Source organism: Acanthisitta chloris, unplaced genomic scaffold (genome assembly GCF_000695815.1).
Source record: "Acanthisitta chloris isolate BGI_N310 unplaced genomic scaffold, ASM69581v1 scaffold2870, whole genome shotgun sequence".
Classification (NCBI taxonomy): domain Eukaryota; kingdom Metazoa; phylum Chordata; class Aves; order Passeriformes; family Acanthisittidae; genus Acanthisitta; species Acanthisitta chloris.
Window position 1 is genome coordinate 90,798 of NW_008652046.1, and position 26,741 is coordinate 117,538.

At 47.0% G+C, this 26,741-nt stretch overlaps 1 protein-coding gene across 1 annotated transcript in view; it reads left to right on the forward strand.

Annotated features, from left to right (window-relative positions):
* The window catches only part of MDGA1 (MAM domain containing glycosylphosphatidylinositol anchor 1), a gene marked incomplete at its 5' end in the record, with an annotated part of 96,409 nt that overhangs the window by 51,162 nt on the left and 18,506 nt on the right, over nt 1-26,741 (forward strand). Inside the window, 4 exons of the mRNA XM_009075546.1 lie at nt 14,926-15,103; nt 16,153-16,176; nt 24,132-24,284; nt 25,505-25,639. Coding sequence (XP_009073794.1) covers nt 14,926-15,103; nt 16,153-16,176; nt 24,132-24,284; nt 25,505-25,639 — 490 coding nt within the window. The remainder of the gene's footprint in view (nt 1-14,925; nt 15,104-16,152; nt 16,177-24,131; nt 24,285-25,504; nt 25,640-26,741) is intronic.

Here is a 26,741-nt window from a genome sequence, read left to right on the forward strand (position 1 = left end):
GCAGTCTGATCTGATTTCCTAATCAATGCATGGGGGCTCCCAGTAAGATGGGCAGCTGCATTTCCACTGGAGCTGATTGTTCCCAGCTCTGTGGGGCAGGCTGAACAGTGCAGCAGATATACCAGTTCCAGTAGAACAAGAATTAACTTTCGATTAAAGCCATATAAACAGCTTGACAGCTTGGAGCCACTGACCCAGGCAAAGCACAATCTGATTTCCTAATCAATGCATGGGGGCTCCCAGTAAGATGGGCAGCTGCATTTCCACTGGAGCTGATTGTTCCCAGCTCTGTGGGGCAGGCTGAACAGTGCAGCAGATATACCAGTTCCAGTAGAACAAGAATTAACTTTCGATTAAAGCCATATAAACAGCTTGACAGCTTGGAGCCACTGACCCAGGCAAAGCACATATGATAGCAACTTGGAGCAATCTTCTTGTAAAGCCTCTGCTGGATGTCTCAGCAAAGAGGCTGTTATTTCCCAGAGGACATGAGTCAGGTGGGCTTGTTGAGCCGCAGTTCAGAGGGGAAAACATGCCCACTGAGGAACAGCAGGAGCCTCACAGCCGTCTGTCCTGGCAGTTTGGGAGGTTTTTCCATCCTTGCTGTAAGGCAACTGATCCAAATGCCAACCACCTTACTTTACCTTAGCCAGTGAATTCCATGAGTTAACAGCCTTGGGTGGTTTGGTTGTGGACAGATGCCATGAGGCTTTTGGGCTATTTGGTCAGCTTGTTTTTTCTTCCATGTATTCTTGCATCATAGAAAGGCACCGAGGCACTGCACTCCAACTGAAAATACTTTTCATTGCTCAGGGATTCAAAGAAGCCTCCCCAAACCAGATCTTTGCTTAAAAAATAAAAAGCCTTTTAAGTTGCTTGTTTCTCTCTGTGTATTTTATCCCCTCCCAGGGCTCTGCTCTAACATTAAAGAGAAATGAAAAGCCATCTAAAACTGCAAGCAGGTTGCATCATGGAGGAAAGATCTGAATTGGGCTGGTGGTTACAGTTATGGGGGATAGTGGCAGAATTACTGTGCACTTAATGAGCTGGAACCCATCTGTGACCTGAGGCTGCAAGAGAGAGAGGAAAGAGAAGCTATTGGAGCAGTAGGAAAATTTAATTTTCATTGTGCCCCTCAAGGAGACCTGAGGCTGCTGTCTCCTCCATACCTTCTCATACACAGGCTTGGGCCAGATTGGGTCCAGTTTAACACATTGCTGCCTTTTCCCTCCTTGGAGCAGACTCAGCTCTACCTGCCAGACAGACCCTTGAAATTTGCACCAGGCCAAGCCCCAGACCCATTTGCTAAATTAGCTCACTGGGTTGTCACTTCAGATTAATTCCTGTCAGGGAGACTGTCTTTAATGAGACTGGCCCTGTGCGATGCCTGAGTAATTGTATGGTGTCTCTTTGTTTGTACTTTCATCCCCTCCATGTTGGATAAACATCCCCTGCTGCCTACAAACTCAGCTGGGCTCAGGAGCCGGCTGCCACTTGCCTCATCAGCCAGCCAGAGCAGCATTAATGAGAGCTGTGACAGTGGGGAGCCGGACACACCGTGTTGGGGGGTGACAGATAACAGAGCTGTTTGGACAGACATAGGACAGGGGCATTAGCAGGAGTTTAATGATTGTGATTAGAGTGGAAGGTTAACTCCGCTGATGGCCATCACAACGCAGCAGGAAAGGTTTTATGCCAAGGCCCATGGACTGTGGATCTGTATCACTTCATTTCTGCCTCTGAGTTGTTCTTTTTCTTTCCTCTGAGCCCACTTCAAGCAGTGTCTGTCAGCTGCTCTCTGGCTTTGGCTTCATTAGCACGCAGAGCTGGCCACCCCTCCGAGGGTAGGAAGGTCTCTTGCTCTCTTCACACACTGAGCAGCAATGGTATTACTCGAAAGGGAGGATGAGCACTAGCCCACAGTCTTTTCTGTAAATGTTTAGTTGAGAAGCCATTAATTCACATTGCTGTGCTTTCCCCATTTGTGCACCACCATGACTTGGTGAACCCACATGGATGGCCATTGGCCCTTGAGGAACCAGCCTAGTGAAGTTGGATGCATCTTTCAATGCTTATAAGAAACCCTATGATAAAATAAACAGCTTGTTTGAGCAGCCAAGATAGAACAAACTTCCAGAGCAACCTAATCCACCCAGCCTTGTATTTACCAGGCGTGAGAACATCCAGGTGAAAAGCTTGTCTACTCTCATCTTCAGCAGTAACCAGTGTCTGTCTTCTCAGACTATGAAACCAAGACAGACACATCCATTATTTATTTCTCTATCTCTAAGTATTATAAACATGTTTGTTTGTTGGGTCCCAGATTAGTAAAGGCTATGAATGCCGAAAAGTAATGTGCTTGAGCAAGTGGTGGGCATTGCAGCAGCCCAGCCCTGTGCTCTGGAAGGTGAGCAAAATTCCTTCTGCACATGCAACTGTGGCTTCAGGCAAAGATTCTTGGGAAATCGAGCAGCTGACACCTTGGTGGGTTGCCTGAGGGCTGCACCTCAGGGCGGGGGGGGGTGTGCCAAAGGCTAGATAAGAAGGCAGCTCTGTGCAAAGAAGAGCAGCTCAGGGTGGCCTTTACAAAGGGGCTAACATTTTGCTGGCTCTGGGAGGACTACGCTGCCATCGCCAAGGCAACTGCTGGAGACCAGGTTGAGTCCATAGTCCTCATCTCTCTCTGGGCTCTCTGGGGTACTGTGACCCCACTGCCCCCATCCTCTGCATTTCTGCAGTAGTGCTGCAGTGGGATTTTCAGCTGGGGGATGCTGCAGGAGCTGAAGAGGTCGTATGTGTTTTAGGACTTAGCTAAAAAGCAGTCAGGGCTGTCCTGCTTTTCATACTAGGAGATGAAAAGCTTAAAGGCTGGCTTGCAAGCTAAGGAGGGACTCATCCTGCTTTGGATAAAATGTGCTCTGTGGTGCACTGGTCTGGTGTTATCTGGAAAAAGGGAATGGACTTGTGGTGCCACATCCACCAAGAAATCCTCCTGCTGACAGGGCACTTAACTGGACAGCCCAGTTTGATGTCCCAGTATGGGGCACAGACAGAAAACATGGAATAAGGATGTGTAAGTCCCTTTGTCTTGAGCATCACAGTCACAGCTGGCTGCAGCTGTGAAAGGAGTGTGGCTTTTTGTGAAGTAGCAGCTGTGAGGTGCAGCATGGACCAAAACACTCATGAGGTGTGACAAACAACCCCCCTTTATTGTTCATCATTTCACTTTATATAGGCTGTGCTTGTCCTGTGTCAGTGGTGTTAGGACTGGGGACTGCAGTGGCTTGGTCTCACAGTGTTTGCCCAGGACTGAATTTCAAAACAGACCTTCTGTTGTAGGATGGCTTATAAGTCACATCTGTCAGAAAGCTTCTTTAGTCCTCTCTTCTTTTTTGCCTGCCTTGGCTGCCAATTTGATATTTGATCACAGGCTGCTGTCATATGGGACATCAAATCAACACAGTTCCATCTACCTGCAGAGCCATCCTCTGTAGTGGCAAAAGGTCTTTTTTCAGCTTTAACTCCCCCATCTCCCTACTGATGCTGTTGTGTTTTTTTTTTATTTCCACTTTTGTTCAGGCAGTGAGACTAGGAAGATTACATCTGTGCTCTCAAGTCAATCGCCTTCAGTTGTGCTAGTGGTGTACGTGATGCTGTGCAGGACTCAGTCTTAAGGGAAGTGGAAAAGGATGCAGAAAGAAGCCAGTGTGCCAGCGAAAGGTGTGCTTGGCAGACAGTTTGAACAGCCATCATGATGCAAAGCCAGAGAAAGCAAGAGAGGGGAGAGGAGACACTGCCTTTCTAGGCTGCAAGAGAAGGAGAGGTTTGGGACTGAGTGTCACCAGGAGAAGGAGAGCTGGATGATCAATAGCATTTGATGGACAAGCAGTCCTTGAAGCTCAGTAAGATTGCTGAGGGGGGGACCTGGGGGTAAAGCAGCGACTTTGCCGTGGGCACTAGGGAGTGAAGGGGGCAGGATCTTGCCTCAGCTGCGCTCTCCACTGTCTGAAAATGGGACACACTGTCAGTGACTGCAGCTGACAGCATGTTGAGCCATCTCTCTTTTCATCACTAGCAATCTGTCACAGGGGATGATATGTCACAGGGATGATATGAGACCTGCTGCTAGAACAAGGTCCTCTCTACCTGTATTGTAAGGGAAGATTCCAGGATAGCTGGATGTTTGGTGGGGGGCGGAAACAAGGAGCTTTTCCCCCCATTTCATGTATGTGTTCTCTACTGGCTAAATCAACAATAGCAAAGCCTCCATCCAGTAGAAAGAAAGGGAGTTTTCCTCTGGCCATTGCTCACTGCAGGTGGAGGTGTCTGCCCAGCCGTGGTTGTAGCTGGCCCTGTCAGCCAAAGGATTGTTTTGTACAAGACTGGCCAGGGAAGTTTGACACAGGCCTGACCAGCACTGATGAGCCGGGTGAGTTCAGTGGAAATGGCTGGTAGCCATGGGCTAAGGTTTGCCCCTTAGCCTAACAACTTTCAGTGCCACTATTGAGACCTCTTCCCTTTGCCCATGAAAGCTTAGCAAACAGTCGTTAACTGATGAATTAGTTGGATTAATTCTGTCTTTTTGCAGTCACAAATTACTCTTCGATGTGATACAAGGTTTTCATGAGTTGGTTATCCCTGGTCTACAGATCATTTGTAATCCCTTAGTTGGGAAAATTAGTAATACAAGCAGTTTAGTTGTGCCTCAGTCTCAAGGTACAATTTCTCTTCTGTGATTATGCATAGTAAGTAAGATGTGATTGGTTGACCTTGGCTGGACACCAGGTGCCCACCAAGCTGCTCTATCACTCCTCTCCTCAGCAGGACATGGCGGGAGAAAATAAGATGGAAAAAAACTCATGGGTCAAGATCAAGGCAGTTTAATAATCAAAAGCTAAGGCCATGCAAAGGAAAACAAAAGATTTATTCTTTACTTCCCATCAGCAGGCAATGTCCAGCCACTTCCCAAGAAGCAGATCTTCAGTACGTATAGCAGTTGCTCTGGAAGACAAATGTCATAGTAATGAATGCTCCCTTTGCCTTCCACCTCCCTTTGGTCACTTTGGGTCAGTAGTGGATGTGATGTCCTCTCTCAAGGTCTTGCCCACTTCCAGCCTACCAGTGAGGGGGAAATGTTGAAGAGACAGCACTGATGCTGTGGGAGTGCTGCTTAGCAGTAGCCAAAACACTGGTGAGCTATCAGCACTTTTCTAGCTGCTCACAGAAAGCACAGCAGTATGAGGGCTGCTATGGAGAAAATTAACTCTCTCACCTAGACCCAGTACATCAGGCAAACTGCCCAGAATAGAATAGCTGAAAGTTTTACAAGGCATCTTGCCTTTCATAAGGTGCCTTGCAGTAGATTTTGTCTTAACATTCACTTTTCATAAGTACTGCTCCTAATGCAATTCAGGTACTTGACTGGGCAAGACAGAAAGTACTTGCCTAGTACAACAGAATAATCCAAACAGTTTTCCCAGCCTTCGCCCTGTTTGGAATAGTTACAGTGCCTGAGAAGAACAGCACAAATAGTCTTGCTGGAAAGGCTCATATGATCTTAAAACACATCTCTCTAGCTCCTAACACCACTGTTCAGTGCTCATTTGGAGTAAGGAAAATGTGAGAGAAGAGATAATCAGATTCCCCAAACCAGTAGACTCCTCATAGCAGCCTTGCAGGCTTGAGATGTTGTTTTCACACCACTGTGCTTGTTCGTATCCAGAAGGCTGTTGGCTTGTGTTTTACAAAGCTGAGCACAGGATGAAAAATGCTTGCCTGGTATCAAAGCTAAAAGTCAATCCTTTCTGTGCATCTCTTATACACGCTCCTTCGATGGCTTCAAGGGGTACATGCTAGTTATTGAGTCTTTCTGAAAGTCCCTGTTGATAGACTGTGATGCAGCTTCCTCCCATTTACTCTACTCATCTGTTATGTTCAGTAGTCAGACCATGTTCCTCCTACAGCTTCACCACCTTTTGTTGGTGCACCTTCCTGCCCTTCCTTGCTCCCCCTCCTATTTTCCACCTTTTCTTTCGTTTCTGTTTCCTTTTCGGTTTTGTTCTTGGTTGTTGCTTTTTTTTTCCCCCTGGCTCTCACGTCCTAGAATGTGTTGGAGATAAGAGGTGAGCGTGTGTGAAGGGGAAGGGTTTGGAAGAGAGATATAGTCTCTCCCATAGCTAGCCACAAATGAGCAGGAGTAGGCACTGGATAGATGTTTTGACTGTGTTTCATGAAGAAACGAAGCAGGCATCTTGGAGCAACGTAAAGGGCTTTATGGCTCTCCCTGCATATGCTGTGCTGCCTGCCTCTTCCTTGCTAGAGACAGGAGCACAGGTGCAGTCAAGTTACTGGTAGCCTATAGGCTCTGGAATGATACTTAGCTATATACCTTCATTACATGTACCAGACTGGGAAATCCAGAGTCCCACAAAAGAGCCCCATCCCTTATTAGCTGTTTTCAGGGGTAAAGGTACTCTGACAGAGAGCTCTGCCAGGATCTGCAGAGAACATAAGAAGCCTGGGAAATGGAAACTCCTGTTGGTGGAGCATGCCTTGCTTGCTGAGTTACAACCGTGTTACAGACAAAGTGGCTCAGAGCTCAGCCTAACTGCAGCTAGGCAAACTTGGGCTACACAGAGCCAATGTGCTTTTCCTTCTTGGAGCCAAAAGTCCTGACAGCATGGTGCATAGAAATGTCTGTGGGTCTGGTTGCAAGCAGTCATCTCCAGTGCAAGGAATTTGGTGGAGGAGGAGACTGTGCTCACTGAATAGGGATAGGTATAAAGTTGGATCCAATAGGGCACTGAGCAATGCTGATTTTCAGACGTGAAACTCCAAAAACACTGGAACCATTGCTCTCTACAGGAGGGGTATGTAGATCAACATGAGGGATATGGTCTCTTATTCAGCTTATACCCATATAGCTGACAGATTTCAGACTCTGCAGTGCGTTGTCAAGTACAGGTAGGAACTTACAGTAGCAGTACAGAGCTTCCAGTCTGAACAGAAGGACTACATGCACCTTCAGGATTGAAGATAAGGCCACGAGGACACAGCCTCGGTTAAAGCTTTTGCTTGACTGTCTCCTGACAGTGATGATTAGGTCTGTTCTTCCTTAGACCAGGGAACATACGCTAATAAAATACATATTGCTTTCTGATCAGCCCCTAATGAAAGAGATTATTGAAGAGTGTGGAACAAGCACTTACAGTAATTCATGACAGCACCAATTTGGCTTCTCTGGGAAGCCATAAACTGATGCTCTTGGCACCTAATGAGGATGGGCAGCTGATTGCCTGTGCAAGAGGAAGAGATAGAGGCTGTCTTCCAGCTTAGATGGCTCCAGCTGTCCTCAGCAGCTACTGAAGGTCGCAGTTGCTTCTCTCTTTGGAGCTGGGGATGTTTCAGCCCAAAAACGGAGCCTTCTGATAAGGACAGCTTAGGACAAAAAGCTTCCAGGACTTCTCATTTTGACTGAATAATGAATTTGCTCTGGCCATCCATCCTTGCTTAACCCCAGGATCTGTACTTGACTGATGAACAACACAGGCATGAATTTCAGCTCACTGGTGTGCTTGTCTGGGAAATGCCAACTTTGTGTTTGCAACATGGTTATTTGCTCTGGAAGCCCCTAATGAGTAATGGTTATCAAGCAAGGAAAATTAAATAAATCCAAGTTTAAATTTACCCTAACCCTTTAATTGATGCTGTTAATACTTGACATCATTTCCATCCAAAGTGGTGATGAAGTCCTAATGCGGGAAAATGTTTTAATCCAATGTGACAGGCACAGGAAGTTTGATGAGAGATTATAAAGAAATATCACAGTGACTGTATTCATATCCAAACCAAATTTATCGGCTACCTGAAACTTACACAAATGGCTTTTCTAGAGAGGGCAGGCATCTTCTCCATGTCTGATACCAACCAGTCAGATCAGAGTCCCCTATTAGGATTGTACTGTTGAAATTTTGAACAGCTGAAACCAAGTTAGGAGACAATGCCACCTCATTGAAGGATCAGGATATCATAAAGAAGATCTGAAAGATGGAAAACTACTTGAATGGTTCAAGTGGGAAGAAATGCAGTGGTACAAGTGCAAAGTCATGCAGGCAGAGTGCATCAGTGTGAATTCTATTGGAGGAATCTGCTGCAGGCTGGGAGCTCATCTGTGGGAAATGACCAAAGTGGAGGAACAATGTGGGCAAGTGAGTTGACTTCAAGTTACTGCTGGTAAGATGCAGGTGTGAGAAAAGGAAAATATACTCCTAGGTAAAGCCTGAGGTGCTTCCAGACAAGGTGAAGTGCTATAGTATCCTAGATGCAGGGCTGGGACAACGAACTCCAGCAACTGGGATCATGCAGAAAAAGTTTATAGGGTTGATGAGGGAAAGTGAGAGTCTGTTCCAAGAGGAGGCACAGAGTGCTCACTTTGCTTAGCCTAGCAATGCAGAGGCTGAGAGGTGGTGCAATTGCTGTCTGTGAAAACATCAGGGGGTCAAGCAGCAGTGAGGGAAAAGAGCCATTTAAGCTAAAGGACAATATTGGCACAAGATCAACTGGGTGCAAGCTGCTTGTGAATAAATTCAGGCTGGAAATGAGAACATTAGGGCAGTCAGGCTCTGGAACAGATGTCCAGCGGGAGGAGCAGGCCTAAAGGGAATGAAATACTTGTAAGACGAGATGTGATACATACATAAAACTAATAAGCAGAGGTAGCCCCTGTGGTGACAGGGAATTGGGGTCTGTCAGACAGGAGTATACCTCCCCTGCTGTGTCCTTGAGTGTGGCCACGCTATGCTCTTCTCTGAACTCTGGGGACTACCAGTGCAGAGGAGGTTTATCCCTGTGCCAAAACATGGAGATCAAGCATCAAATTTGTGGTTATCAATTGCAATATCAAAGACAAACCATCTTCCTTTGCTCTGCCCTGTGGTGCCAAGGTGACATCAAGTATCAACTCTTAATCCATTACTGTGTGTCACAGAATGAATAGGAAGAAGAGGGAGAGAAGGGCCAGATTTACAGCAGATTTTTTCATCATTGTGGAACATATTGGAGCCTCATGTTCAGGAGAGGGTTTCTAAAATTCCCTATCCCCACCTCCCTCTTGACCCAGCTTCTGAGCATTTTTCATTCCTCTTTTGCCAAGGAGTTATTTCTACCTGTGGAACTAGTCTCCTGGGCTCTCATTCTCCATCAATGGAGAATGGGTCTCACTCTTGCATAATTTGCTGTCGATCTTTGACACTGTAGACTCTGACACATGAGTACTGTAATCATATTTTCTTTTTTTTTTTTAGAACTTTAAGCAGTCCATGGCATGTAAACTCTTTGAAGTTAACCTCTCTGCAAGACATCCTGTAGCTTTGGAGGTGCAGCTGGGGCAGAAACTAAGGGCAGGGCATGTCTACTGAGGTAGCAAGGTGTTTTTCACTGCAGAGCCCATGTTCATCCCAGGAGCTGTTACCAGTGCCGTAACAAAGCTCAATCCTTTCCAGTCCTTAGGATGGAGTACTTGGGAGTATCTTTCCTGGCTGTCACCAGTTTAAGGCCACAAACATGGCCAGTCCCATCATGCCAGGGGCAATGGTGTGATTGTTTCTGGTCTTTGTGAACAGTGCTCCTTTTGGAAGGGAGCAGCTGTGTCTTAACTGGACTTTGTTGTGATGAGGTCATCACAGTTGCAGCCACTGGGGAAATCTGATATGAGATGATGCCTGCAGCACTCTAGGAGAGAGCTATATAATGCGGTTAAGGCTCTTGGCAAACAGGCTCAACTGATATAAATGGGAGGCTCTTTCACACCCTGAGTGGTTTTGCCTGTCAGAAGAACAGTGCTGTTCTGCTGCTGTCACCTCCTGGCCCTGGACTATGCCAAACAGGGATGTCTGTGCCTGTTGAGGAGCTTGGCAGCTTGGCTGAGACTGACTTGTTCTCCTGGGCACATGAGAGAGACGGATGTCCTCATACCTACTGCTGCCAGGGCACTGAGCTTTGAAGGCCACCTTGACTGCTGGTTGCTTGAAGAGTGCAGTCCACCAGCTGCATGGGCAGTTGAAGATTATGTTGTCCACATTTTTGCCCTATGCTTCTCTTCAGACCTTTCTGAGATACCTGTGCTACCTGCACTGCCAGGCTCTCCACAGTTTCTGGTCCTGTGGACATCTGTTCTCCAGAGTGTCCTGCCATCCACAGATGGTAGAGAAGGGGTTGGGTGGGAGGACTCAGAACACCCCACCTGCACACGTCGGAGGGAGCCTGCATGTGAGGCTGCTCTGCCACACCATCCTGCCTTTGTCTGCTGACTCCTGTCCCTTCAGAGAGGCCATCAAGGCTGGGGATGGAGCTGGGATCATTCCCAGCAGCCATGTCTTCGGTTAGCTGGTGAGGGTGGAGTGGGTGTGCGGGCAGCCACCCCTTTCTCATTTGTGCTGCAGGAAGGAGCAGCCAGGGGAATTTGAATGAGGCTAAGAGAAAAGGCCAAGAGAGTGAGCGTGTGTAGAAAGAATTTGGATGGGGGATACTGGAAAGCAGAGCTAGTGCTTGTGCTCTGAGCTGAGAAGTTGCCGAAGAAGTTTGAGAAGTAAGGAAAGAGCAGCAGGAGTGAGTTGCAATGCTGAGCAGCTCCTTTGCTCCAGCCAGCTTGTTGGGGAATCTGTGTGATTTTAATGTACATTTTTCTTGCTGGTGTTTGCAACAATTCCTAGAGGGTCGGTGATGAAACAGATTTTCTTTCTAATTTCTCCCTGCTGCATAGCAGCCTAATGTACAACTGGTTCTGAGACCACGTCATGGCTGCACACATCACACCAAGTCACAGCACAGATAGGTTATCATGATCTTGAGAATCCATGGTGTAGTTTGTTGAGCAGAACTGCAACATTAACTCTAGACAGACAGTTTATTAATATCCTTTGGGTTTATTAAGTCTGCTAGCTGATATGTACCTGGCTTAAACATCATTCGGTCTGAAAAAAACATCCTGTTTTTGCTTTAATAACATGCATAAACAGAAAATGTAGATGTGGTGGTATCATACCTTGGACCCCTCTGCTGTAACATGTCCCAGCTGGGATGGAAACAGAGAGCAGGGTAGTGTGGCATCCTGCTTTTCTCTCTGAGGCTCTTGGTGTGTGCTCCTGGATCATGAGCTGGCTCAGCTGGCCACAGTGGGACAAGCACTCGGTAAACATCACAAGCCAGCTCAAATGATAAGATGGGGAATTGGACAATACCTGCCAACAGAATGTGATGGTGAGGAAAGAGAAAGGGCAGTCCCAGTTTGCAGGTCCCAGAGGTTTGATGACTGAGTACATATAAGCTTGTGAGTGTGCTCTCTTCTGATTGCTAATGCTGCTTACAAGTGACAGGGGAAAGGGACAGGTTGCATACACTGCATGTGAATACATAGGTACCACACAGGGCTGATTTTTAGTGAACCCATTCTTCAAGAACATTCCCACCTCTGTAGCCTGTGTGCAGCTGGTAGAAACTGTGGGTTTGTTTGGGTTTTTTTTTCCTTTCTCATCCCTTTCCTCTGATTATTGGAAATGAAAGAAGGTGAAGGCAGAGGCGAAGCTGTGCGGTGCACAGTGCTCTTGTTCTGGCCTCACTGGCAGCTTCCAGAGCCTGGTGATGAATGAGCTTGTTGCACGAGATCCTCCACTGAGGCTTCAGCATCTCTAATACGGTGGCCAGTGTTTCCCTGCCCTCTCTGCCTGCTGCTGTTTTATTAACTGTACAGCAGCAATATTAAACTGGAGCACTGGATCAACATGCTCAGGAGAAAGAAGGCTGAGAAGGGGGTGGAAGGAAGAAGATACCAGGATAGCATGGGAGAAGAGAACACTCAGAGCAAGAGAAAGAGGGCAACAGGTGGCAATTGAAATGGATTGAAAAATGGATTCCTACTGGACTGATACACACAGCTCTGCACAGACCTGCTGCTGGGAATCAGGGAGGCAAAGGATGTTTAGGGAGGGAGAATCAGAGACAGACCTCGGCCTTAATGTCTGTGTCTGCTTGGACCTGTGCTAGTGACATGCACACAGCAAGTGGCTGGCTGGAGCTGCCCCCTTTTACTCCCTTGCACTAATTTCATGCCCTTTAAACTGTGCTGGTAGTGCACCTGGCTCTTTCTACTGATGGCTGCAGCCCATACTGCTTTCCATGGAGAAGAGCCAGTCTTTCCAAAGTCATCCAGGGCCAGTTCTGTTGGGATGCCAGGACTGTAGGGACCATAGTAAGGGTGTGCAGAGGGCAGCCTTGCTGGCAGCCAGTTTCTGTGTCTGTCCAAGCTGCAGATTGAATAGAGACAGGACACAGGCTGGGAGAAGAGTTGGATATGAAGTATTTGGTGGAGGGAAAAGACCATTGTAAAACTTTCCCTCTATGCATCAAGAGAACATACGTGTTGGGCCTCAGCAATGCCTTTCCCATTACCTAGTAATCCAGGTCTCTTCTGAGAAGCAGGAAAGTTGCAACCCGTGGGAAGTATATGTGCCTTTATTAATTTTTGTTTCACAGCCAAACCTGGGTGGCAGACAGTTTATTTGGTTAAACCCACGAGCCCCTGAGGACTGACTCAACTGGGGGATCTAGAGCTTTGCAGTCCAGACTGGAGGCTGATTTCTCAGTTTGTCCTGGATTAGATGATGTGGGAGAGTATGTGATTTGATATTGCTCCCAGAGGCTTTAGATACCCAAATTCCACCTAACTCCCAGCTGAGGTGGAATTTGCACTGTCTGAATCTGACCCTCAGGCTTCTCTACATCTCTCCATTTTGTTTCTCTTCTAAAGGTTATGTCTAGACAAGGGAAATGGCTCCTGACCTCCTCCTATTTGCTGGCTGTCTTCCCAGCACCCTGGCTCATGGCAGCCTGTGGGGAGGAGATGCTGGCACTCCTCCCCATCAGGCTTCACTCCTCAGAAAGCTCTATGCCAGGAGCTGTACCACTCCAGACTTCTGTTTCTGGCTTGTAACTGCTCCTCTTCTCCCAGATTAATTGTGGGTCTGGTGCTAATGATCCCAGGTGAAGTCACTGCCGCTGGGAGCCAGCTCTGTCATTGCTTGGCAGAGTGGTGATGTGGAGGGCTGGCAGATGGGAGGGCTGAGCAGTAGTAATGCCAGTTGGGTCAGAACCCATCTTTGCATGTGTGCAGATGGGGCATTGTTGATACGAACGGATGCCGGCAGCATCCTGGTGCCAAGATTCTGATTGGTTCCCAGAGGCACTGCCCTGATTCTACCCTCTAGGACTGCTCCCAGGTGTCTTGCCGAAAGGCACCAAGCTGGGGGAAGGCACTGGAGCAGCTCTCAGTTCTCTGACCCACCTTTCCCAGGGGAGGGTGCAGAAAGTAGTTCCTCAAGCAACTTGCACCCTGATCTGTTGAGGTACAAAGGTCTCCTTTAGGTACAATCTGTAAGGCATGTACAAAGTTGTTTTTCACTGTGAGAACCACGTGCAGCCATGAGTTCCCAGGGACAAGTCCCTGCCTCAACATTGGATCTGGTCCAGCCCTGACCCTTCACTTGGGAGCAACATCTAAACTGTAGGCAGATAAAGGAGGTGGGTTATTGAGTCCTGGCCATGTTGGAAACGAACAGAGCAGTGGCAGAGGGAACTCTCCAGTGGCAGCCATTGATTCTGAGTTTGAACTTACAGTTACATACATGAGGGCTGGAGGGAGACAGAGGAGGAATTGCACGTACTCACTTCTATCAACTACCACATCTGCATTGCTTCCCTGTCCTGCCTGCTGATGGCCTTTGCTCCTGCTGTGCCCTCACTCCATCTTCTTGCCCCACACTCTCCACACTGACAGATTTGCTGTAAACTTTCCTCCTTACATCCCAGTTCCAGTAATCCTGTAACTTCAGAGTTAATGACGAACACTGAGACTGCCTGTCAGGAAAATTGCCTTGGCGATGAAAACTGTTGGCCTAGAGGATATATCAGAGGCAGGGGAAAGCTTTGTGTCTGGGACAGTGAACACTGGACCATGGAAAGCCCTGCCAAAGGTCTTTTACCAAGACCAGCAGCCCCAATGACATATCTTGCCACAAGGATCCAGGTACTACACAGCGACAGGCAGGAAATTGTATCTTCACAATGCAATCCTCGTTCTTGTCCTTCCCCTGCCAAGCAAGCATGACCGTGGCAGGGAAGTTTCACTGACATGTAATTCATCATTTTTAGTGGTGGTGATTTTGATAACGATATTTTCTACATTGTTTTCTTGAAACTTCCCTGCTGCCTTAGCAAACTGAACAGTGTTTAGCTGGTATGGTTCAGCTAGCATGGTTCAGCTCCTTCCAGTGGGCATCAGAGTAAGAGGGAGCCTATGAGTGACTCCAGAGGACCATTGACTTGAGCTAGACCCCTTGCTCTTGTCTGTGGATGCAGCATATGCTAGGATTCAAGCATGGATCCTATGGAGGATTGTTGATGAAGCATGGTAGTAGACAGGTCCCAGGGAGGCACCAAATGAAATGTCACAAGGCCAGGCAGAAAATGAATGAATTCTGATGCACTGACTGTGAACTGAAGGGTATCTTGGCAAAATGTCATGCTGTGTGTGCACAGGACCTTGGTGCACTAAGAGGGGTGAATTGGGTTGATTTTCCCCCTCTTGAAGGCATTGATTCTGACACAGAGTTGGTCCAGGACCCATAGTTCAAGTTGTCTCTACAGTCAGGAAGACCTCAAGGCTTCCCTTCAGGGAGAGCTCAGGCTCCTGATCACTGTTCTTTGCCGGGGTGGTAATTTTCAAACCAATTCTGCATGGATTAATCTCATGTATTAATCAGGCGTACATGTCTGTATAGGAAGAATAGGAAGAGGGTGTTAGATGGTAGATCCCTCAGGTTTTCAGTTTCAGGATTTTCATAACACTGTGCTGTGTGTTCTTTTCCTATTCAGTTGTCTCAGAGAAGCACCACCCAAACCTTCATTCCTGTGAAGAAAATGGAGAAAGGCTTGTTGCTGGAACACATCTTGCCCAACCTGAAAGTGCCTCAGAGCTATGAAGTTCGCCTGACACCCATCACCAGCTTTGGGGCTGGAGATATGGCTGCCCGCGTCATCCGGTACATGGAACGTAGGTGTCTTCTCCTCGGTCCCGGCTACGAGAGCAGGTCTGAGCCTCAGGCCTAGGGATGTGGGCATGTGTAGATGTGGTCTTCTGTGACCCTTGGATGGATCTCTTTGCTCTGAGGAGCTTTGATGGCACAGTGCTATCATATTTGACTGTATTTTGGCTGTTGCCATCAATGCAGAGCGCTAAATAGAGGCCTCTGAAAGTCAGTCTCCATTCATTCTTGAGTCAGCAGCTCTGACGCGCACTCTCCACTCTGTGAGCAGGAGATCCCTGAAACCCCAGTGCCCTGTTAGACCAAGCTGCAGCTTCCAATGGTACAATGGTGTATTATAGAGGACAGCCACTGGCCACTTGTGTGTTAGCCACATGTCCATAAAAGTAAGAGGATTTTAAGAGGCTTCAGTTCTCTCCAGAGCTGAATGCATGATTCCTTTCCTAACTAGCCACTAGTAAAGCTGCAGCTCTGTCCAATACCATGAATCCCAGATCATCACATTGAGCCCACTTCTCTCCTCAGTTTCCCAACAGCTCACAACTTCTTTACTCCCCTTTAGGAGTTTGGACCCTATATTTCAGCAGAAAGTACAGATCCCTCTCCTCCTATGTTTGCATTATTTCACACAACCCTCTTGTCCCATGGAATGGCAATGTGTCCAGTGTCCCCAGCATACTTGTTATCTCAAACTTCTACAGTGTGTCAAACTAGTTTGATATTCCTCTTAGATACCAAGCTTTGGTATCTGAGTGGATGCTGTCTCACAGGATGCTCCAGAAGGAAACTGTTTGGGTTGCCAGAAGGGTTCCCCTATACAATCCCAGGATCAGCCCTTAGGTGGGGTTTTCTTAAGGTCTATTGCTGCTTGGATCAGAGTGACAGCATCTTTTTCTATCACCAAGGCAGACACTGAGCACTTCTGTTTCACAGGAATGCTGCCAGGAGACTTGCTCATCTGTGACCTTTCTTGATGTGTTTTATTTTCAGACTTTAATTGTGATTTGTGATTTGAGGGAGTACTAGCTGTTGACTTGTTTTCTGTTTCCTCTTCCAGCAATCAACTATCCCAACCCAACAGGTAAGCAATAAGACCTTTGTGTTTATGTTTTGAATGTAATGCATGTTAGTTAAGGCCTCCAGCAGATCAGGTAAGCCAAACAGCTGGAATACACAGCTGACTTTGTCAAATCTGTTTCCCCAAAAGAGGATGAAATTGCACACACTAATGCTTTCAGTAAATATTGCCATTTGTTGTGCCTCGAGTTATTGCCAGGAGATAGACACCAGAGATATGCCTCTCACACCTGATACCTCTCTGACTGGATGGCCTGTGATCTTGAACCCACCCTCCCCCTAACATGAGCAATCTGATTCCAGTAAGCAGGTTATTGTATGTTCCCCAAAAGATCTGTGTTTAGGAATGTATATTCCCCATCCTCTTCTGACCAAGAAAGATACCACTTGATACCTCTGCAGGCTTGTATGGAGCCCTTCTCCAGCTCAGATCTGATTCCTCATGCAAACTCCTTGAGCACAATGCCTTTCTTCTTCCCCTCCAGTGTCATCACTGTTAACTTGCTTATTTACCAGAGTTCCCATTGATTTTGAGAGCAGAATACACAATGTCTCAGAACAATGGTCTTTAACATGAACAGAACAGTGCCCATTGAGCATAAAAGGATTTCTAGGTTGCTGCAAGTAGTGGTGGAGTGATCTTCAGGGGATGAAACAGTCATTTTGCTTTGATTGCTTGATATAAACCCAGGCGAAGCTCTTGGGAGGGATGGGTAGACTACTTGCTAATGGTCCATGGGGAGCAGGTTGGTATCATGTAGCTGTTTCTCCCTGTTTCCAGCTGCTGAGTCAGTATTCAATCTTTTTATATATTACTCTGTGTATGTGTAGGTAAGTGCTACTGCTGCACTGCAGGCTGGCAGTGGGAAGGAGAAGACAGGATTAGGCAACAGCAGCCAAGAATAAGGATATGGGATTGTCTTGTTAAGGCAGCCATGAGGCATTAATTCTTGCAAGTTCAAACTCTGAGGATGCTTTGATGAATCATACTCTGCCTGAGAGTAGGAGCTTCTTAGAGAGTCAGAGAGATTTTGTGGCTCTTAATTCCTGATTCCATTTGCTTGCTTTTTGCTACTTCCTGATCTTCTTTAAACATTCTGTATAGAAGACTTTCTGTGAAACACAGAGTGTATTGTCAAGGATCCGCTCTAGAATGTGTCTCTTGGTGCTTACTCGAGGGGCCAAATATCCCAGCCCACAGGTGGAAGTGACAAAATTTGGCCTTTTGCCACTTGATATTATACTACATAAATCACTACTAAGCCAGAGCAACTTCACTCCTAATTGTGTCAATCTCTTGAGCTCTATGTAAACTGAGCCTTGAGACTGCTTGCCTGGGGTTGCTTTGGCAGCTTGATCGAGTCCAGAACAACTGCATGAAATTTGCCTGTGGTGGAAGATAACTCAGCCACACATGTATTTTCATGCAGTTAAACCCAACACTTACAGTTTCCCCGTGGTACATGTTGCCTGGCCTGTGGTGGATATTGGGATCTTTGGACCAGTCATGTGGGTCTTGCCCATGACTTCATCTCTTGCGATTGGCTGCCTAAAATTGAACCTACCACATCTGCATTTAGATAAGCCCCTTTCTTTTAGATCTGCTGCCAGTGAAATATGAGCCGAATGTCTCTCAGCTCTTTCTTTGGACCACAGCTGAGTTTCCAGACTCTCATCCCAGTAATGTGAAAATCCCTCCTGCTACCTCTTCTTTTCCTGCTTTCTCTGCTACCACTCCCTCCAGGGAAAAGGGTTTGGACAGGATTGTAAAGTATCCTCATGCTAGGCTGCCCTGCCAAATTCTGGGAGCAAACATTGAGAGCTCTCAAGTGAAAGGCAAAGATTAGATGATTAATGCCTCTGGCAGCCTGATCCAAGGGCACACACAATGGTGATTAATTTACAAACTCTGAGAGTCACTTAATACAATTATTTCTTCATGCATTTTTTCTCTCAGCTTAATAAGATGCTAATGACATTGGGGCAGGCATGTGTGTGGCATGGTTATGGAGCCAGGTACTGGGTTATAAGGGAAAAGCAAAGGTAAAGCAGAGGAAGTGAACTAAAGGCATTGAGGATGTCAGATATTTTAGAGGTTACCAGTAAGGCTAACTGTAACTCTTAAAAATCACTTAATCTGGTTCTAAAAAAACAGAATTTATATTTAAAATCTCACTAAGAATTATCTTAATTCTAAGGTATTAAAGTTCTTTAGAATAACTGATTATTTTAACTTATGACTAAATTCAAGTGCTTGGGAATCTGCTCTGTCCTTCTTACCTCTCCCCTGCAATTTTACTTGGTTATAACCTTCACTTTCTCACCCAAACCCTGCAGTACTGTCCCACAAGCTGTTCCAGCTCATCAGCAGTGGATGGTTTGGTTTCCCTGGTTCTACCAGATGTAACCTTACAACCTTGGTGATAAGGTTATTAAGAAGTATATGGGATTGCTGGTTTATTTTTCTGTTGGCCAGTGTGTCCTGCCCTTTCAGAGCAGCAACACTGTTTCTGATGTATCTGCAGTCTGGCTGTGTGTGGTGCTAAAATATTTTGGGACCATAGACAAGGACAGTGGGTGACAATCAGTGCCAGATGCTGGTGGTTGTAGATTACCCTGGCTGGTTGCTTACCATCTATTGCTTGTGCATCCTGTCTTTGATAATGCCTCATAGTTCAGAGGAATCTAAGCTTGTTGCTCAGGTATGAACATGTGGGAATGAATCATAGAATCATAGAATTTAGGGATTGAAATGGACCTTACAGATCATCTAGTCCCAACCCCCCTCCTGCCATGGGCAGGGTCACCTCACTAGATCAGGTTGCTCAAGAATTCATCCAGCCTGGCCTTGAACACCACCAGGGTTGGGGCACCCACCCTGGGCAACCTGTTCCAACATCTCACCACCCTTACAGTAAAAAACATTTTTCTCACATCCAAGCTAGACTTTCCCTCCTTCAGTTTGAACCCAAACTGAATGAGATGTGAGCCTTGTGTTTAGAACTGGATTCCTCAAATTTTTGCCCATTCTTCAGGAATGCTTCTGATGCAAAGGTTAAAAAAGGTGACAGTTCCTTGTATCGTAGTGGCAAATAGGACTGGCTCGACCATATTATCCCCTTGTTGCAGATGGAGATACTCAAGCAGACAGCAAACCAGTATGACTCAATCAGTTATGGTACTGTGAAGCTTTCTTCTGTTACTTTTTACAAATGCTCTAGAGGCTTACCATGGAAGAGACTGTTAAATGCTTTTTCTTAGATCACGACATACTTTGAGGTCGCAATACCATTTTCATTGTCTTCACTTTCTACATGTGGAAAGTGATGTCCAGCCTGTGGGACACACAGCAGGTCTGCAACAGAGCTGAGGCTCAGAGCATGGTCCTTTATGCTTCAAGCCAGTTTCAGTCATCAGACCACAGCTAAATGATGATGGCAGTTTTATTCAAGTACACTCCGTCTGCTATTCATCCGTAGTCTGCAGCTAGACTAGGATTATTGTTTTGTATTCATCTGGCAGCCAGAATTTCAGAACCAGGGATGGCTTCCCCCTAAGGACTTGAAAAGAAAACCTCTATTATGTTTCTCAAGAAGGCAAAGCAAGAAGAAATGCTAATAGCCACAGCAGAGGGTCATTCCCCTGGGAATGCAGGGAGGTGTCTGTAACCAGGAGCAAACATGTCTGCACTCCGAGCTGCCACCACTGCAAAGCCTGCCAAGGAAATCTGTTTGGTGAAGACTGTGCTAACTCCAGCCTTTGAGGAACCAGCTCCCCTGCCACCTCCACCTCACCTATAACAATCCTGAGAACAACTTTTGTGTTCAATATTTAAATCCACTGTTTAATTTTTAAACAGGAAGATTCCTTTGCACCATGGTGCTGAGCCAGGATCTCGGGCAGGTGGTGTAAGTCTACGGCAAGGTTTGCTTCACACAGCCAAGGTCAACAGTCAGATCACCTCTGTGGCCTCTGAGGCCCAGCAGGTCATGTAAATGTTTTCTTTTTGGCTGCATCTGCCAGATTTCTCCTGGTTTGCCTTGCAGATAACTATCCAGAGGTGACATGCTGGTGGTGTCTCAAACCACACTGAACATCTCCTAGTTATTCAGGGCACCTCCACTTCTAGCTTGGAGAAATGACAGACCTTCGCCTTCCTGTGGCTTATTTTAAACCAAAGGATCAGGAGTCAGAGCACTTGGGTTCTGTTTCCAGCTTAGGCACTGCCTGCTGTGACCTTCAGTGTGTCTGTCTATACTTTTGTACATCCATTTCCCCATGTGTAATGCAGGATACATATAGAAATAGGCATTGCTATGCCATAGAGGTGTTTAAAAGCTTTGTTCATTAGTTGTTGCAAAGTGCCTTAAGCTCCCAGGCTAAGTAGAGGCAATGTACTGTTGTTAGAAATTCCTGCACAGTAAATGGTGTTGCACATGAGCTGGGTCATGTCGTTGATTAAGCAGCAACATTGCTTGATCTGTGGTGCATAGGACCCTTCTCTATTTTATGTGCTCTGTAGAAGAGTTGCCTTCTGGAAGTAGCTGCATTTGAGTGAGTGGAGAAGATAGAGTCAGGACCCTGTTTTGACATTAAAAGAGCTCTCTTCAGGCTCCTGAGTCATCTTCCCTGAGTAGTCTCATCCTGTGACTGTGTGGGGCTTCTTACAAATGAGGTGCAGTAGTCCATCAGCTGGCACAACCCGGCCTTGATGCTAGCTGGGAATACTGTCCTCAGACCCCTTGCACAGCTTTCTCTCATTTCCACCTGAGCTTGTGCTTTCTCCTGAATCTTCTGCTTTGATTTCTGTGCCCCCTCATTTGTGGGTTTGTTCCCTCTCAATCACTTGCCTGTCCAGCCTTTGTATTACAGCTTCCATCTGATATTCACCATTAAAGTAATTTTGTGCTGGAGAAAGATGTCACCTTTCTCTGAAGGTTCATGTGCACAACAGGGTCAAAGTTGCAAACCATCCCAGTCCCTTTGATTGTAAAAGGACTGTCATGGTGGATTCTACTGTGTAGGATAATGCCATTCTAAGAGAGAACTTACCTCTTCTAACTGCAACCGACAATCCATGAGCTGGAGCCATGCAAATGTTTGTCTTTGGTCCAGTGGAGAGAAACCAAGGGTATTACACAACCCTGCAAGTTTGTGGGCTTGACCACCTCCTCTGAGGTGCCTGGTACAACCATAAACTCCCTTCTCTTGGCCATGAGAGCTGAGGAATGACCCTTAGGAGCTACTTTCTCACTCTTTTCTCCTTCCATCTCCTGTTCTGGGAATGAAAGAGGACCCCTCCATCCCACGTAGTTTCCCTGTCTCAGACCCCACAAACATCTGTCCTGTTGTCTGCTCCCCATTCCTCCCTTTTCCTTCAGCTCCAGGTGCCATGCAGCCCCCTGTGCTAGGCACTGCGGAGCAGTGGCTAATTTGGATTTAGATGCTAATTAGAAATGAGCAGATTGAACGGCAAGCACTTAGCCAGGGTTAATCAGCAGTTAAGTGGCCAGCCCAGCCAAGCTCCCGATGGCTGTGCTCAGTTCGCAAGAGAAGCGTCTCATGCTGAGCTTACAGAACACGCAGATGCTCTGGTCTGTGAAGTGAGCCCTGGGCTTGCCACGCAGTGTCCAGCCTATGCTGGTGAAGACATTTTGCTAGTCACAGCAGGAGGCTGCCTCCTCTCTTACTGCTTTGGTGGGATGCTGGAGGGAGACAGGCAAGAAAGGGGAACCCATTTCCCTAGCGCAGAGATGTGCAGGCTTTTGATGTCTGTTGGGATGACAGTCATTTTCATTTCCAAATGGGACGGGATGGGGACAGTGCTAGCTGCAGGACAGGAACCAGGTGGTACAGCATCTCAGAGTCAAGATGCTGTTCATTTCATGGGTAGTTTCTCCTCTCTGGTACATGATGACAGATTTTGGGGTGCATGGTAGGTCTGTGAAGCTCCTATGACAACTTAGCATGTCTGAGTCTTTTGACCCTAGCATTGCAGAAAACTTCCCTTGCCTGTCCCATCCTTAGCACCTGACCCATAGGTTGCTGATCCTGCTCTGCCCTGCATGTCCTGCTAGAGTCACCCATGCTAGAACAGAAAGCCTCCTGTCCAGGAACCAGAGCAAATCATCACTGAAGATACAGGAATGCAGGAGCCCAAGTAAGCGTTTGGGCTTCTCTTCATCTGGACCTGATAAATAATAGGAACAGTGTGGGGGAATAAACCCCAAAAAGTTGACTCTTGCACCAGCATGCCGTGGCTAAGGTTGCTAGCATATCCCAAGCCCTTGGCAAGTGCCTTGTTTTTCTTTCTATATGTGGAGGTTTTTATATGGCTTTATCTTTCAGTTTCACAGCACACCTTCTTGCTCTTGTTATAAAGGCAGAAGTTAAAGATACCTGTGCTTACTGTGTCAACCTCACTCACAAGATCTGAGATCCCACTCTCAGTCCATTCTTCAGCTCTGGTTTCTACCCAGAGACTTTGCAGAACACAGCAGTTTTCACACCGGGTCTTGGATATAATTTTCTTTTCTGTATGGTTCATCCACCCCTCTCCCATTGTGTCAGCAGTGTAAAGCAGGTTCTTGGTCTTTGTTTTTCTGACTCAGGAACTACCTTTTTGCCACAAAGGTTACAATCCTCAGCCCAGTCATGTCCAATTCATTCCAATCTCTGCAAGTCCTTATTGGGTTATGTCTATGCACAAGATTTTTCACCTGTCTTACAATATTGCTGTAGGGTGTAACTGTTATGTGGAAGTAATAAAAGTGAGCCCTATTGCACATGTGGCTGATCCTACATAAAAATCTTTTACCTACATGTCTTATTTTGTTAGGGGAACCAGCATAAGCTGCAAAATCAAATGTGCCTTTTTGCTGGTATAAATTGGATGTACTCTAGCTAAATGACACATTTATTGCACTGAGCTGACCGCTTCTCCACAGCTGATATTTTTTTTCAGGTGTGTCATAGTTTAGTTAAATATAAAGCCTAAAGTGGGGGGTCATCTCCTGGCACTTTTTTCTCTCTCCTGGGGAAATTATTCTACCATCAAGTTGTTCTGATATAAAAGCCCTTGTAGCCTGTTGGCCTTCAATGCTCTTTTTACCCTCCTCTACATTTGCCCCTTCAGATTTCTCAGCAGAATCTCTTTCTCTGTAGGCATAACAGCTTTATTCCATTTTGTCAGACCATCACATCCATCAACCTGAATTAACCCTTCTATATTAATACTAATGATGGGTATATCATAGGTGATAGGGAATGTTTTTAAACTAAGAGTGGGATGATTTAGATTAGATGCTAGGAGTAAATTCTTTACTCAGAGAGTGGTGAGGCAACAGGCTGCCCAGAGACAGAATCATAGAATCATACAATTTTAGGGGTCAGAATGGACCTTATAGATGATCTAGTCCCAGCCCAGCTGCCCTGGGCAGGGACACATCCCCACTAGGCCAGGATGCTCAGGCTTTATCCAACCTATCTTTGAACACTGCCAGGGTTGGGACATTGGGGTATCCCCTACCTCCCTGGGCAGCATGTTCCAGTGTCTCACTACTCTCACAGTAAAAAACCTTCTTCTAATATCTAGCCTAGTTTTCCCTCCTTCAATTTGTACCCATTGTCCCTTGTCCTGTCACTGCAGCTTTTAACAAAGATATTATGGAACATCTGTGGAAGCCTTCAAGGCCAGGTTGGATGGAGCCCTGGGCAACCTGATCTAGAGAACAGCATCCCTGCCCATGGCAGAGGGGATTTGAACCCAACCCATTCTGTGATTTTTGTGATTTCTATCATACATTCCTTTTCAGCCTCCTCCTGAGGTTGGGGGCCGCCAGTCTGCCTCGTGCTTGACACAGTTCTTCAGTGGTGATGTAGCAGTGTTGCAAGCACTGAGGCAGCCTGGGGTGGAGGTTAGAAAAGCAGCAGCTGACCAGTCTCTTCCCTTCCCTGCAGATAACACCTGCCGCTTCGAGGATGAGAAGATCTGCGGCTTCATGCAGGATAAGATGGACAACTTTGACTGGACCCGGCAAAACGCCCTGACCCAGAACCCCAAGCGCACCGTCAACACAGGGCCCCCCACGGACATCAGCGGTACGCCGGAGGGTAGGCACACCTCTGGGTTTCTTTTTTGCTTGGCTGGGGAGGCAAGATGCATGTCATCACTTGTCAGGCGTCTTGCGGCTCTTGGAGCTGGTGGAGGGCTGATCTGCTTTCCGTACAGCACACTTCTCCTTCATGCAGGGTGCAGGGAGCAGGCTTAATTTTCATGTTACTGATTGGCATTAAACACACAATTAAAACACCCACGACTTTGTTGAAAGGAATGGTGTGAGCATTAGCTCTTGTTACCAGCTAATTGTCTGCTGCCTAATGCCCTTATCCCTTTCAATGTTTGTTTTCAAGTCAGAAAAGGATAAATAAGTAGAATGACATGTCTAAAACCTAGAAATAGCCAGCTGTTTCCTCAAAGAAAGTCTCAGAGAGGCAAACAGATCTCCTTAGGACCAAGCAGGAGCATGAGAGACCAGACAGGAGGTGCCTGTGGGAAGGCAGCAAGCCTCACCTCTAGCTGGACGAGACTGGTGTTATGTACTGCTCAAGCTAGCTGTGCATGGAGTATGCTGCCATTTTAGCTGGATATTACTTTCCCCTTTCTCTAATGAGGAAACTAAATTTGTATGCAAGCACAAAGCTTTGAAGTCAGAAAAAATGGGAAACATCCAATGGCCAGCTAAGGAAATAGCTTTTCCCATTAGTGTTCAGTACACCAACATGATTGAGCATTGAAAATGATGTCAACAAGTTAAATGATAGCTAACTTGTTCCTCCCTGGGCTGTTAACAAGTACTTGGAAATTGTTCTCTTTAGACAAGAATATTGTTTAGGCCAGATACACTGAATCCTCTGTCCCTCTGTTTGAGGCGAGAAATCAGTCTGGAATGGCTTCTCCCTCCTCTTTCTGGCTGTTTTTTCCTTACACCATGCAGTCAGTTCTGAGACTCCTTGTGACGCAGCAGAAAGGCTCGTTTGGCACCTGGACAGATGTGTGTGTGCACGTTCAGGGACTCGCTGCATGCACTCACAGCAGGTCTAGAGATGCCTGTCTCTTCTGCTCTCCTCTAAATACTGCTGAGGCAGGGAGGCACTGCAGACATCCTGCAAGTGTCTCTGGCCAGGATCACAGTGGGTGCAAAGCAGATGTGAAGAGCAAGGCCATGTCTCCCAGAGGAAGAGTGGTCACCCAGCCACTGGTATCCCATTGCTTGTGGGAAGGGACACCCAGTGCACTCTGCCTTTCCCCACCTTTCCCTCTTGTTCTGTAGGTTATTACATGTTCATCGAGGCGTCCCGACCCCGGGTGACAGGAGACAAAGCACGGCTCATCAGCCCCCTCTACAACATTACTGCCAAGTATTACTGTGTCTCCTTCTACTACCACATGTATGGGAAGCACATCGGTGAGTACCCTTCAGGGAAGAGTAACCCCAGTCTGTTGGGGAATATCTCCAGCCTCTCACTCCACCAGCTGTGTCTGCAACCAGAAATTCAGGAGGATGAGAGTCCTACTCCAGTGTTCAAAGCATCAGGGTGGGCTGCTGCTTTCAAATGCTTGTCCCATACCACACCCCAGCAGTGTCAGGGGTGTGAGGCTGTCACAGCCCATCCTTGGGACAGTACCTTGCAGTCAGTCTGTCCATCAGAGAGGAGATGGAGGTGAAGGGGCATTGAGGGAACAGAGAGCTCTGCGGTGGCTGCAGCTATCTTGGGGTGGGCAGGATACATGTTTCCCCAGCTGTGCCAAGGGGCTGTCTGCTCTGCCTGACTCCCTCCTCTCTAACTGTAAGCCTGCGAATGCAGCTAGCACACCAGAAGTGCCTGGCACACTAATGAGTTTCCATATCCAGTCAAGGAGCAATTGCTAATTCGTCACCTCTTGATTATAATTTCATTAATTTGAATAATAGATGCACTCTTCCCACAGCACGCAGGGTTATTAATCACCTGCTGGACTGGAGCCTGACTGAAAAATCAGGGCCCAGGCAGAAATGTGTCCGCCCTTCAATAAACGGGGTTAATTAACAGCTCTTTCCTAAGCACCGTAGATGTCATTGGGAGGGAATGTGCTCCTGTGTCTGACCACCATATCTTTGTGCACATGTGGCACAGCTGAGAGGTTAAACCACAGAATCTGGGCAAGGATGAAACCCTGGCACCATGGGCACCAGGGGCTAGGGGTTGGGCTGTGGTTCACTGAGCAGGTCTCCATCCGTGTCTTTGCTCTGAAGGGTCACAAGTGCTGTCTGCATTTGGAGTCAGGCTAGGGAGGAGATGTTTGCATGCATCTGTATTCCCCCTACAGACAGGCTGCTCTGTGCTGTAGTCATGCTGGCAGTGGCAGGTTGCTCAGCCAGAGCATTGCCAGTGTTGGCTCATACCAGGTTTTCCTGGTCCTGTTTAGCTGACAGAGTCCAGCAGTTAATGCTGTCTGGCAGACACAGGTGTTCCCTGCAGCTGGCCCTTGTGGTAAGTCAGCCCTGCTGCCTAATTCCTGCATGTCTT